A 14666-nucleotide genomic window follows, 5' to 3' on the forward strand; every position below is an offset into this window, starting at 1 on the left:
TGTATTTTTTTTCATGGTGACTTAAACGCTCCTGTTATTGATTGTCAATTGTATGCTGTATCAGCATTACCGGTTGTGATTTTGGTTGCGTTTTTATACTTTTAAGGAATATATTATATTGAACATCATTATGAGTCCAAATACTCCTCAAAAAGACATTTCAAGAGTTACTACTAGGTCTTCTCTAACTATCTCCTCCGGGAGGTCAGTTAATGGATCGTCCAATCGAGCTGACATGAGTAATAAAACCAATATGATCTCAAATGAAGATTTGATGGTTCTGTTAAAGGACTTAAAGGATGAAGTATTATCTTCCAATAAGGCAATGTCTGAACTGCAGGCTTCGCAATACAAAGACTTCAATGCTGACTCGTTTTGGGTTTCTAATCAAATGACTGAATTGAAGAAGGAAAATACTAGGCTTAGTAAAGAAATTGATGCACTGAAAAGTAAAGTTACAAGTTTGGAAAATTCAAGCTCAGTTGATACATCACAATCTGTAGTGTCACAAGTTATCCAAGAAACATTTGCGCGTGAAAAATGTCAGTCTAATTTGATTATATACGGAATTCCTGAATCTACGTCGACGGTTGTAACTGAGCGAATAGCTCATGACAAATTGACAATTGACAATATTCTTGTTTCACTTCCAAGTGCTGGTTCCCTGAACTTATAACTTGTCCACCTTGGCAAACTCCGGGCAGATTCAACCCGCCCTATAAAAATTATTTTAAATAGTAAAGGAGATGCTTTATGCTTATTATCTGAGTTCAACTCTGCAAAGCACTCAGGTACTACATTTCCTGATAATTTTCGAATGGTTAGTGATAGAACACCACTTCAACGTAAATTGTTGCGTTCCTGTTATATGGAGCTTGAATAAAGAACTAAAGATGGTGAATCTTGACTACGTTTAAATTATGAAGATGGATTGCTAAAAGTTGTTGTCAACCATTCAAAAAACGGAAGAATACGTCAACGACAAGCAGTTAACCATTCTTAGCAACACCTCTATGTAATGGCTCAATATCTGGATTCTATCAGAACTGCCGTGGTTTAAGGAAAAAATTATTTAACTTTAACTGTAATGTATCATCTATAAATTGTACTTTCATTGTTTTAACTGAAACATGGTTAACCGATAACTTTTTTGATTCTGAACTTGGTTTAATTAACTATAATATTTTTAGGTGTGATAGATTGATTGGGTTGGGTCAATTGTTTTAAACAATGGGAACATTAGTGAACACTTTGTATATTACTCTTTAGTCGGTAGAAAAAAACGAAACTAGGAGATTTAGGACCGTGTAAATAAAGACTACTAATCTAAACTTAAAATAATAACATATTATTGAAAACGTGTACATTTGATTTTATTTAAGTAATACACTGGCACATCCGGCAGTAACGGTCAGACCCGTTCGGATTTTACAATGTTCATACAGGTAGATAATAGCCGCCCGATAAAGATACACATAATTAACATAAGACCGATGATAAAGATTACAACAAAATTGTAATTTTATACTAATCAAAATAGAAATTACAATCGTTGAGAACGGCAATTTTTTATTTGTATCGCAATTTCAAATAAATTTAATTTGATACTATAGACGACTAAACTTATTATCTAGATACTTTTTCTAGAAACCCAATTAATTATTGATTAAATATGGATATTAAATGCATGTGATAGGAAAATTGTTTTCAATATAATTATTGAAATGGTACCAACATTCCTAACAATTTCTATTATATATTTAAATAAAACTAATTCAATGTACTGTAAGTTAAAAACAAATGATCCTAGAACTTGTTTTTTATAAATAATCTGCTATCAAAGTCATAGAACTTTAAAATTTTTAGAATTTTTTTTTTTTAATTTATGATAATGTTCTAGAATAACTGTATCCTCCTAACTTGTACCAAATGAAAGTTTAAAAAAAATAATATGACAATTAAAAAAAATTTGTCTATAATCGGCAAATTTCAAATTATTTTAATGATATAAAAATTNAGCAAATTTCAAATTATGTTAATGATATAAAAATTTTTGGGTACAATTTTTTTTCTAAGTAGCAACAGACGTATAGAGGGGCTTCAACATCATTATTTCTAATTCTATTATCTCCAAAATTTACGATAGTGAGATAAATCACTATTTGATTTTCATGAATAAACTATGCATAATCTAAACNTATTATCTCCAAAATTTACGATAGTGAGATAAAACACTATTTGATTTTCATGAATAAACTATGCATAATCTAAACAGTACCTTTTTTTAACAGGGAATTATATTTTCATAAATAGAAATAATCGAAGTAAGTCATCCATCTAAAAGTGTGTAATTGCAATTTTTTTAATAAGTGGTAACAGACGTATNGAATTTTTTTATTAAGTGGTAACAGACGTATTTAGGGCTCCACTTCAAAAATATACTCTAAAACAAAATTACCAGTAATCTTAAAGCACATTCGCCTCTGAGTAAGAGGCAAAATATTAAAAAAACAAATATACCTAATAATAATAGATTTAAAATACCTTCTCAGCTTCGCATCTGAGCTAAAACATTTAACAAAAACAAATTTAAAACAATCTTCTGATTTGACTTTTGATTTGNAAATCGTCTGATTTGATTAGATACGAATAACCTGTTGAGTAAATGATCACCATTAAAATAACCTTTAATATTATTTAAAAAAACTGCTGTCCTGGCCGGGGTGTGTGAAAAAAAATTTTTTTAACATATATTTTAAACAAAATGATTTAAATTATGCATAATCCAAATAGTACATTTTTATTAATAGGGAATAATAGANCGGAATAATAGATCAAACATCAGGAATAATCAAATTAAGTCATATGTTTAACACTTTGTCATTAAAAAATTTACCAAGATCGCTCGATTTAATTCATATTTGTATTGCTAACTCAAACTTAAATCCAACAATTGAAATTAAAAAAGGTAAGACAATTAAATAACTTTTAAATCCTTATATATTTAAAATAATTAAAAAAAACGTTGATTGTTAAAATGGTAAAACAAGCTTATTTTTTTTGTAATTTACTACAATATTAATAAAGTTAATAAATTTTTACAAGAAAAAGAAGTAAAAAATAATCTTAATATTCATTTCAAAGGCATTTTCAAGGGCTTTTTTAATACAAATATTAAAATCTTTGTAACATTATAACCTGTATTTGTATTGGGTTCCTACTTAGGATGAGACACGGTGACGTGTTGGAGTGGACTGTACACTTAACTTTTACGAATAACTACAATAATATAATTTAAGTTCTAGAATTTACAGTCATTATTAAATGAATAATGTTATAATAATCATTCACAATTTTATATTTATGTGACACTTTATACAACATCAGATCAAACATTATTGAAAATTGCTTACCCAGACTATTAGTTGTACACTTACTAATTAACTAACTAAATCGTACTAACATTAATACTACAGTAATACGGGTTGGGTTAATTATTCATAAATTATTGTTGTTTTCAAATTAAAATTTAATACTGATCATTATATGTGTTTATATTCTATTTCAATATATTACTTAATGAATATTTACAATATTAAAAATTAAAAAAAAATTAGGGTGCCGAAAAATCCTCATCGAGGTCGCAAAAGATGTGAAACAATAATTTCTGTTGAACAGTACCAGTTTCGAGACTGCAGTCGAAGAACGCGAAATTTAAAGCGCAGAAAACGGAAAATTCTTCCAGGTGACTCATATTTTGAGGGGTTTACGAAAATAGGATGTAGAGGGAGTTAGAGAGAGACAAATTATTTTTTATTTATAGATTAATCAAGGGAAACTCAAAAACTATAAACGATAGCCCATTGAAATGTGTTATAAAAATTATGAACAGTCTAATCGAAAAAGAAAATTCATCAAAATGTATGGTTGTAGTGATGTCTAAAGTAAGATATACAATAAACGCATGTAACTATTTTAATTTATCCTTGGCTAATATATCAATAACAATTAAATTGTATAGATATTTTTATTATTAATACCTTAAATAAACAAATATTTATTTAAACTAAATCATAAAATAATTTTTTAAATCCTTAAAAATATATTATTTTATGTAAACACAAAACTTAAAAAGATATTTTAAATAATATAATTATACAAATTTGTATTAGTTATACATTGTATATTATTTGTACAATAATTATGTCAAGCAAGATTCCATACTGTTGTGCATTCTTAAACTGTGAAGTTTGTATTAATAATATATTAACATTAATTAATCCCAGCATAAATTAAATCATTTACTTTAGTCTGTTTATTTATTACAGTAAATTAAATTAAATTTTTTATTCATCTCTAAACTGTTAATTATGTATTGTTAAATAGCTAAAGAGAATAATAAATAATAATATTTAATAGTTATAATAAATAGTTAAAAAGAACGATCAATGTTAGATATCAAATTTACTATTAAATTTAAGAATTTTCTAGAAATTCAATATTAATGAAAATAAATATTGTAATTTATGGTTTTTAGTTTGCAAAATACAAACTCCGTGTAAGACGACGAGATCCACTTGAAGATGATGATCCTAATTCACAGGACAGTGGTTCTCCTACTGCTCATTCAGATGATTCTAGATCAATGTCAACATTATCTGAGAGCAATACATCATATACAGCTGATTCAGATGATGAATTCTTAGACATTGCTGTATCCCCAACAGAATCGGTAATTATTTTACCTCTTAAAAAGGTTAACAGTTTTTTCCTAATTTTATTTTATTTCTAGTCTCCAGATTCACTTCTACTTGGATTCAGTACATTAACAGAAGGACATATTATTAGCCAGTCATCAATTATTGTTAAAAGAAAAACTACAAAATATTCTTCAGATACTCCTCGCAAGACTGTAATTATTATAAAACAATTTATTATTTCAATAATCATAGATTTAATACGTGTATAACTTATAGGATTTATTGTTTGGCGATACTAAAAATAATGAAGCANCATAACTTATAGGATTTATTGTTTGGTGATAATAAAAATAATGAAGCAGTTGCGAGAAAAAGAAAGTTGACACGTGATTTAGAATCAAATCCTGAAATTAATGTATTAATAAAGAAAACTAGACCTAGTACGAAATCTAAACCGGCCGAGAGAAGTTAAGGTAAGAGGCTTTGAGCCGATTCAGTTTTATTTCTAATTACAGTAGAACCTCATTAATCCGAACCAATAAGGGCTCTAGGTTGTCTGATTTAATGAAAGTCCGGATTAAACAAAATAACCAAAAAACATGTTCGTATTATAGATTTAAGAATATTATATTATACTAATTACTATGTATGATATACAATATATATGTATTGCAACATGATATTAGTTTATGATAACTTTAATGACGGTAGATAAGAATATATGTACTTATGGGAAATTCGAGGAACTTGCTTTTATGTTTATTTTAGTCTACGGCATAAACTGCGTATTTTTCGTAATACTAGACAGCTGTCCGGATTAATGAGGTTCTACTGTATATTAGATTTTAGTTTTAACTTGGAACGGTGAAGTCTCCCTTACAAATTTTTATTGTTCATATAGTCATTTGAACGAATTTCACTGATGACAGCGGTGAATTTTTACCTGGGTTATTCACAGTTACGTGTTAGCGGGATTAGATTTGACTTGGTCTCTGGAAAATTTTTTATAAAAATTAAGTTGGAGTTGTTTATCTAATACGGTCCGCTGTAACTATTGTCGTTGAAAAGTGTTGGTTACAGTTTATTATAAAGACCTTATTGATATCGACAGAAAGTTAATTTCCGGCCGATTGTTACAGTCTATTGGTAGATAAAAATAGTATATTTACGTCTGACCTTGTCAAAGCGGTCGATTCCCAGGTAACCNACCTAGTCAAAGCGGTCGATTCCCAGGTTACCGTTATTATTATTGTTCACTCGGTGCCACATCATAAACGGCAGCCCCGTACCATCTTATCGCGGGTACTTTACGACATCAATAATAGCAATAATAATAACACTTGTTTTCTACAGCAGTAGCAAATTCGACCGTACACGGAAATNCAAGTAAATTTGACCGTACACGGAAATATTGTTTATCTCCGCTATTAACGTAGCTACTTTTGATTGTTATGCGCTTTCAGACAACTACCATGCTACGCGACGAAACCCGACATGCTAATTATGCTAGAAGAAAACCTACGTAGCCAAGAGGGGAACCCAGCTACCGAAATTTTACTACTCCGTACGCAGCTCGATAGCGAAATTCCGGTCCGCGAACCCGAAGTGGGGGTTACATACATGTTGCTGTACAACCGACTGTTCGACAAGTTAACGTTGACCGAAACGATAGTCGACGATCGGAAGCGCATCGCGTTACATTCGGTCCATCGGGAGCGACGCGACACGACGCAACACTAAACGAGCGCCTCGCGGACATCGAAGCACAACAAGCCCGCAACATGAGACGGTCGTACGTACAAGCGTCGCTACCACGGATGTGTAGCAGGGGTTAGCAGGACGAACATTATCAGCGCACTCATACATATGAGAACGAGCCGACCGATTTTTAGTTCACGCGCCAACCGCGGGAGGGGCAATTCAACACAACCGACGGACGTCGGTCCTTTAATGATTTGTTGCCTACCCGCGGCTCGCGGTCGGTATTGGTACCTCCCTACCACGACCTACGCAACGTACGCGCCTGCTTACCTGAGTATTACGGGAGAAACGAAGAGGACCCACGGGAGTTTCTAGATAGAGCGGAGGATCTACTCTGTCGGGGCGGTATACACCCAACCGCGTGGGTAAACATCGTCGTCCCGTTTTTGAACGACAGGGCAGGTGATTGGTGGCGAGCGATTAAATTAAACAATATGCCATGGACGGAATTTAGGTCCGAATTACTCGAGGAGTTCGACAATATCGATATCCGGACTGCGCTCGAGACGGACTTAAAAACGACGCGACAGGGCCCCCGACAAGCGTTAACCGAGTTTATTATTCAAAAACAACGTTTGGCCGCGCGAGTACGTTGTGGGTTACCAGAACAACAACTTTGGCGACAGTTAACTGGGCTTTTACGGGACGATTACTGCGCTATGATACGGTTAATGCACCCAGCGTCTTTCGCCGATCTACACGAGATATCGCACGACGTAGATAAGACCGCGGCTCCTCGGTACGCTCCACCAACGACCCTACAGCCAGCCGAACTGCCTCCGCGGCATAATGCTCAACCAGCGGCCCGACAGCGAGCGGGTTATGCAAACGCGGACGCACCGCCTTCCCCGTGCCGATATTGCAGCGAGTGACACTGGCATCGCCAATGCCCAAATAGACCGTCGGTATCGGGAAACGGCAATCGGCTAGGAGGGAATTAGTCCGTCCCCCCCCCCCCAAGCATACAACAGATCCAAACAGGGCGCAGCGTTTTAAACGACGTTTCAGTTAAAACGCGCCCTACGTAATTTTTATCCGTTAACAACATATCACGCATCACGACCGTCGCTCAAAACACCGAATCTAACGGCCCTTACGAGTTACATACCGCCAACGATCTTGGCACTTTTTCGGCACCACACCCCTCTTATCGGGATGGAAGGTACGCCGCGGTAAATTCGTATGTAATCAGCGTATCGGAATTCGAAGACACTGCCGACACGACCGAACATAGCGCAAGTCAGGTGTTCGAAATTTTTTCACAGTGGGGGAGGGGGTGTCAGTCGATCCGGTTAGTCCACTAATGGCAGTTAACACTGTCAGTGGGCAAACCGGCGTCGCGGTTAAGAACCAGCTGCCCCTCGTTCGAACCGTAAACCACCCGAGTAATGAAAATGCCCGCGTAGAATTACTACTCCAGCAGTCGAGTTAGAATTCCAAAATGGCTTCGTCACAGCTTTACTCGACTCACAAGCGCATAAATCGCATGTAAAACCGATAATTGCTTATAAATACGGAACTCTTTAAAAAGGACACACCGACATATTTACGAAAATATATGAAAATTACAGTCGTTGAAAACGGCAGTTTTTTTATTTGTTTAGCAATTTTAAATGTCTATTACTATCTGAAGAGTTCATAGATAAATTTGAAATTATAATTGACACGACTTACGTCACAATAATGTAGTCGACACTGATATAGATGGTACAGAGGCATGGGTCGTTTATTACTGAAGAACAACAAAAGATTATTAAAAAAAAGAAATCGAAATGACCAACCCAATTAATAATAATGTTCGCATAAAATCGCGGCACTTTCGCTGTTGTCAGAGATGTGGTGACCGACATGGTCCTCGGACGTCAATAGTAACAGCGTTGATGGCGACGGTGCGGTATCGGTTCATCTCGTCAGGTCGCGCAACACGTCCAGAGCCAGTGGCGTAAATCATCGACGACCTGAAGCAGACTCGACCAATATTTGCGACGGGTCGTCGTCGGGCCAGCGACACTTGCTGGACTTTGTACCTTAACGTATGGCAGGCGTGTTGGTCAGTCCAATTACCATGTACACGTAGTAGTAAAACTAATTTTTTTTTAGGGACTAATATTGTCAACATCAGCTGATATAAAAATTGATCAAGTTATTAATTATTTGTCATCCAAAAATTTACCACAAGCACAAAATGCATTCCATAATTGCATTGCTAATTTAAACATAAATGGTTTTGAACAAATGAATTATGGTAAGACGTTGAAATAACTTTGACATCCTTATATAATTAAAATAATTCATTAAACGCTGATCATTACATTTGTAAAAGAAGTATAATTTCGATGCGAAGCTGAGAAGGTATTGGTTTTACTAAGATGTGTTTTTTTTTAATTTACTCTAATATCAATTGAGCCACTATATTTTTACAAGAAAATAAACTGTATAAATCATTTTAAAACCTTAAGAAAATCCTAATACAAATACAAAATAAAATCTTAACCAAAATAAAAATGAATGAGAATAAAGTCTATCCAATTAGCATCACTTAAAATTTTATATAATTATTTGTATTTTAATGTTGCAACTATTTATTTTAAATAGTATTAATTTTTGAATGAGTTATTCAGATGTATAATTAATTTATCGTTATTAATTTGTAATTTTACAGAAGAATTCAATCAATTTTTATGTAGTCTGGGAGATGATATAATTTCTCGTGAAATTCATCCAAAAGAAATGAGTCAAATAATAATTGAATTTTTTAAATTAGATAAATCTATTATTACAGAAAATTTTGAATATTGTATAATTTTCCACTCAAGTTTGTTTGCAGTAGAATATCCCAAGGTACAAAATAACGAAATGCTGATATTAATAATATCTCAATGCTTTTTAGATTATTCTAACAATTCAATAAAAAATAAATTACATTTTAGAAATTCAATGTCTTGCGAATTGACAAGAAATTAAATTTATACTTTATACTATTTTCCATTGTTATAATTCAAATAACAAAAATTAATAAAATAAAAATGATTAAATTAGAAGTAGGTCTTGTATATGGTGAGAACATCAGGTTGTGGTTCTATCGGCGTCATATGGTTCGAGGGTTTAGAACGACAAAGACAAGTAGATATAAAAATAATAAACGCAGTACATTAGAAATTGAGGTGTAATAAACTTTTGTCTTTCTAATGTCCTAACTAAGTGGCAACGAAACGGCGGAGCCAGTTCACGAATACCATATAATGTTCTAATGTATAATATTTTAACCAACCAGTCAAAATTAACACTTAAAAATATTGATTTAATAAATGATCCATTGCTTTGTCATCCTTTACTCAAACTTATTAACTCCAAACAATTGGGATACCATAAATTTACTTGCTTCTTTTTTTTTTTGCAAATTGCTGTGAGATGATTTGATAAATATTTCAATATGTTTATATAATTAGAGATATTGGATTTGCATTTCGTCACAACATAAATAATTAAAACAAATTCTTTTCGTATATAAATCACACGCGTAAAAAAGGTAGCCGACAACAACGCAGGTTTGTGGCTGACAATTGTTCATTTAGTATATACTGACACGGCCCCGCGTTATACGCGATGCCCCGCGACTCGTGCCACTTTTATCAGCCGTCGCCCTACTATGAGTATTTGACTGGCCAACACCGCGTGCCATACGCCACGGTGCAAAGTCCAGCAAATGCCGCACAGCCGACGACGACCCGCCGCAAACGATACGTTGAGTCTTCTTCCCGTTGTCAGCGTGACAACGTCGAGGATGTTCGCCCCGGTTCCGGACGTGCCGCACGACCGGACTCGACGAACCGATCCGCACCCGCGCACCGTCGCCATTATAGCTGCTAACTTTTTGACGCCGAGGATCATGCTGGACACCGAGTTGTGGACGTCAGCGAAAGTGCCGCGATATTAAGCGAAGATTATTATTACTGTATTCGTCTTTTCGGTTTATTCGTCTTTCTTTAAAGTTAACCCGTTGTTGCTCATTAATAAACGGCCCACGTGTCCCACCCTCAAAACCAGCGTCGACTACATTTTTGCGACGTAAGTCAACGATGAAATCGAATGCCGCTCTGAAAGGATTTTTGTGCTCTATATAGTGTAATACGGTACCCCCCCCCCAATCCAGGGATATTGTTGTCAGCGTTTTTAGCGAATGTCTTTTTATTTTACATATTAAATGTTACATGATTAATACAATTTGATAGTATTGTTAACAACGGTTAAATTATAGTATTGAACAGTGTGATTATAATGACAACTAATTTTATTTAATTAGTATCATTATAAAATACAAATTATAGTATTTTTATTGATAATTATCAATTACAATATAAAGCGATATACGTGTATGCCAAGCAATTGGACATATACGACACCACCCTCCTGTCCAACTTTGCTAGCGGTGACTTGCCGGTTTGGTATCGCAGGCGCCGACTTATGAGCGAGCAGCAAGCCCATCTCGAATGCGTCCATGTGATATACATCTAGACCCAAAGAAAAAACTCAATCAATTTAGATGGAGAAATTTTATCAAGGGCTTATGATAATGTTTTATTAATACGAACAAAATAATTATTCTTATAAAAAATCATTGTTCAAGACAAGAAAAAAAATTATCATATTGATAAATATATCATAGATTCCATAGTAATGATATATTTATCAAATTGAACAATGAATTTATTATATAGATCGAGGTTTTTCTCTGGGTGTAGTTAGCAACTGTACAATCTTGCTCCCCCCGCATAGAATTTGAACATTAACAGGCTTTCTCGTCTTATAACTAAACGTTAATTAAACTATGATATAAATATTTACATAATACAAGTTTTTTTAATATATCTTTTTAATTATAAAAACATCTTTATTTTAAGATAACGGGCGATTTGAAAACTTATAAAAAACGATTAAATTTGCGTTTTTATCGAGCATATAAAATTCTGCGAGATTGCATAAAAATGTATTCTCTTGATGGACATGATACGTCAGAAATGAGTAATTGAACCTTATACACTGTCTATACAATTAAAAATAAATGGGCAAATAGTTTTACTATGCTTTAGATGTGTACGAAGGAGATTTAAACGAAGACGACCGAAACGATGTACGAAAATGTATAGTCGGAGATATAATTAAAATTATTTCTGGTAAAATTCCTCTAGATGGAGTTGTTCGTGGTATAAAATTCTTCATTTTTGGATCTGACGAAATTCCTTTTGCAGAGTATTGTTGTGCTACTTTTTACACGTATTTGATCTTAGATGATTCCATGTTTTCTGTAAGTAAAAATTAACCAATAAAATATATTATTATACACCTTTTTTGTTTTATGAATTATAATTTTAAAATATATATCAAGTAATTACAATTGTTGAAAACAGCACTTTTTTATTCGTTTAGCAATTCCAAATTACTATAACACTCTGAAGATTGAATATGTTATTTTTTTAGGGACTAATATTATCAACATCAGCTGATATAAAAATTGATCAAGTTATTAATTATTTGTCATCCAAAAATTTACCACAAGCACAAAATGCATTCCATAATTGCATTGCTAATTTAAACATAAATGGTTTTGAACAAATGAATTATGGTAAGACGTTGAAATAACTTTGACATCCTTATATAATTAAAATAATTCATTAAACGCTGATCATTACATTTGTAAAAGAAGTATAATTTTTTTTTAATTTACTCTAATATCAATTGAGCCACTATATTTTTATAAGAAAATAAACTGTATATAATCCTAAAAGTCATATTAAAGCCTTAAGAAAAATCTAATACGAATGTCAAACATCTTTGCAATATTATAATCTATTTAGTTTTGTAAAACATGTAAGCCACTATGTTAATAGTATTGTAACATTATTATGTTATAAATAAATCAACCATAATTATAATATAAATGTGTTAATTTTACTTGAATAAATGATAAATACTGAAATGGTATTTTTTAGCTTTGATGCGAAGCTGAGAAGGTATTGGTTTTACTATGATGTCTTAGTCTTTAATTGGGTATATTTTTCTTATAAATCTGACCCTTTACCTGCCCACGGGGGAAGATTTAAAATGACAACTTTTTCACAAAAAATTAACTTTTTCAAATTTATATTTGAAAGTGTTCCGGAAAGTCTGACACTTTTATATATATCTTAAATTAAAGCTAATATAATATACTATATTATGAAAAAAAAAAATTTTTATTTTGTCTGGTGTAAATGGCTACCGAATGCTATATCTGTGTGAAAAACTCGATTTTATTTTTACATTTTACATCAATAGAATTTTTTTATGAGAAATAATATTTATATCATTCTTTTATTCGACATACTTTATCTTAATCAGGATATAAATAAGAAAATAGCAGATCATGTAGCTTTTGGAATAATCCACCAATTTTTTAAAACTAAACACTGTCTAAAGATTTGCATCGAAGCGTTTTTTATGATAGTGATTTTAATCANTTTTAGAATTAACTACGTGTACGATCGTCGTTATTCGTTTGCTATAATAGTAAAATCGCTATTATTATTATTATTTTCATTTCTATTTTTTACTGCGACCTTTAAAATAATAATATGTGTATTGTGTTTTATTTTATTATGATTAATTTGACAATTTTTTATACCCATAACTAGCGGTATTATATTAAAAGTCGCACCCCCACAACCGGCACCCACGAGTCACCACTGATACTATTCATTTACAGTGAATTAGCACGTTGTCTGGTCGTCATTATCAGCTGTCTACTGTCGCACTCATTAGAGTTGACGATAACGCCACAGACTATATGAAAATATAGTCTGTGATACTAGATTTGCAAAATGTAATATTGACTATTGTGGTTTTTGTTTTTACTGATAATACTGTATTTGCCGTATTAGATATTGATATCTAGTAACTGGATAAGCGTTGATAACAGAAACATTTTAGACGCTCAACAGCTAATGCGGAATGCGCATTATCAATTATCATACATAACACCAAGCCTGCCGCTCTATAGCTTCTGCTATTTTCCATTATATTATGTGTTATAATATAGTAGCAGTGTAGCAGTTATAATACAGTGTAGACTGTTGAAAAACATAAATTACGAAATTTAGCAATCACTGCTATTATTTACACTGAATATCAGTCTGCGACTGCTATTATAGCTGCTACTGCTATTTTTTATCATCACTACTGATCATTATCATCCGCGTGCATACGGCTTACGTATATATTCCAACCGCCGTTTATACCTCAGGTATAACGTTAGTCCGACCCGCCCGCCCACAAAACACGACTGTACCTAATGCATGATACGTTTACGTACTTAAGTCGCTTTACATGTATATATATATATATATATTCTAATTACTATTAAAAATATATATTAACACACTTTATTCTTATGTAGAGATATAGAACTCGTTCATTCCGATTACAAAGGATGAATCCAGTATCGTCATTTTTCGTCACTATCTCTATGTTCCGGGAGTGGGTAATTTACGCGCCTGCTGCTTTCCTTGGATGTGGTAGCCGTTTCTCAGACACCCTCCCCGGAATCGAACCCTGATTTCCCGTTAACCGTTACAACCATGATATTGATAGTAACTACTATAAATTGAAAAAATTTTCCTCGTTCCCCGTAAATGGGGGAAACCTCCAAAAAAATTACAAATTGAAAAATCGCTAATTTTTTCAATTTTAGTTTTGATGCGAAGCTGAGAAGGTATTGGTTTTACTAAGATGTGTTTTTTTTTTTTTTTTTTGTCTGTTACCACTTTTTCTCAGCTCTCACCGAACGGATTTCTTTCAACGATACGTCAAAAGATCACAAATCGTATCTAGTCGAAGACATTACCCTTNTTCAATGATACGTCAAAAAATCACAAATCGTATATAGTCGAAGACATTACCCTTAAAAATTTAAAAAATTTCCCTCGTTCCCCGTAAATGGGGAAACCTCCAAAAAAATTACAAATTAAAAAATCGCTAATTTTCAAAATTTTCGAAATTTTTTTTACTAAAAACTGCCGTAACTTTTTCAAAAATAAACATATCAATATAATTTTTTTTATATAGATGAATAATACTATTACCTATCATTTGATATATTGTTTTTATAAATCTGACCGTTTACCTGCCCAAAAGGGGTGATTTAAAATGACAACTTTTTCACAAAAAATT

The 14666-nt window shown here is 32.6% G+C and overlaps 1 protein-coding gene across 13 annotated transcripts in view; it reads left to right on the plus strand.

Annotated features, from left to right (window-relative positions):
* LOC126903656 (uncharacterized) overlaps positions 1-11688 on the plus strand; it is an 18650-nt gene extending 6962 nt beyond the window's left edge. For 2 of the 13 annotated variants that reach the window (XR_007703554.1, XR_007703555.1), the window contains 7 exons: positions 3618-3745; positions 3824-3944; positions 4538-4732; positions 4793-4912; positions 5026-5173; positions 8562-8706; positions 11363-11688. Coding sequence is in view for 4 of the 13 variants with exons in the window: in XM_050682012.1 (XP_050537969.1) it covers positions 3885-3944; positions 4538-4732; positions 4793-4912; positions 5026-5172 (522 nt within the window). In the remaining 9 variants the exon portion in view is untranslated. Of the gene's footprint in view, positions 1-954; positions 1085-2848; positions 2969-3617; positions 3746-3823; positions 3945-4537; positions 4733-4792; positions 4913-5025; positions 5174-5601; positions 5674-8561; positions 8707-9123; positions 9303-11362 lie in introns of those variants that run through there. The other 11 variants (XR_007703557.1, XR_007703553.1, XR_007703552.1 and 8 more) reach the window with 11 other exon arrangements.
* Positions 11689-14666: the final 2978 nt, after the last annotated feature.

This window comes from Daktulosphaira vitifoliae, unplaced genomic scaffold (genome assembly GCF_025091365.1).
Source record: "Daktulosphaira vitifoliae isolate Bord-2020 unplaced genomic scaffold, ASM2509136v1 Scaffold_4, whole genome shotgun sequence".
Lineage (NCBI taxonomy): Eukaryota > Metazoa > Arthropoda > Insecta > Hemiptera > Phylloxeridae > Daktulosphaira > Daktulosphaira vitifoliae.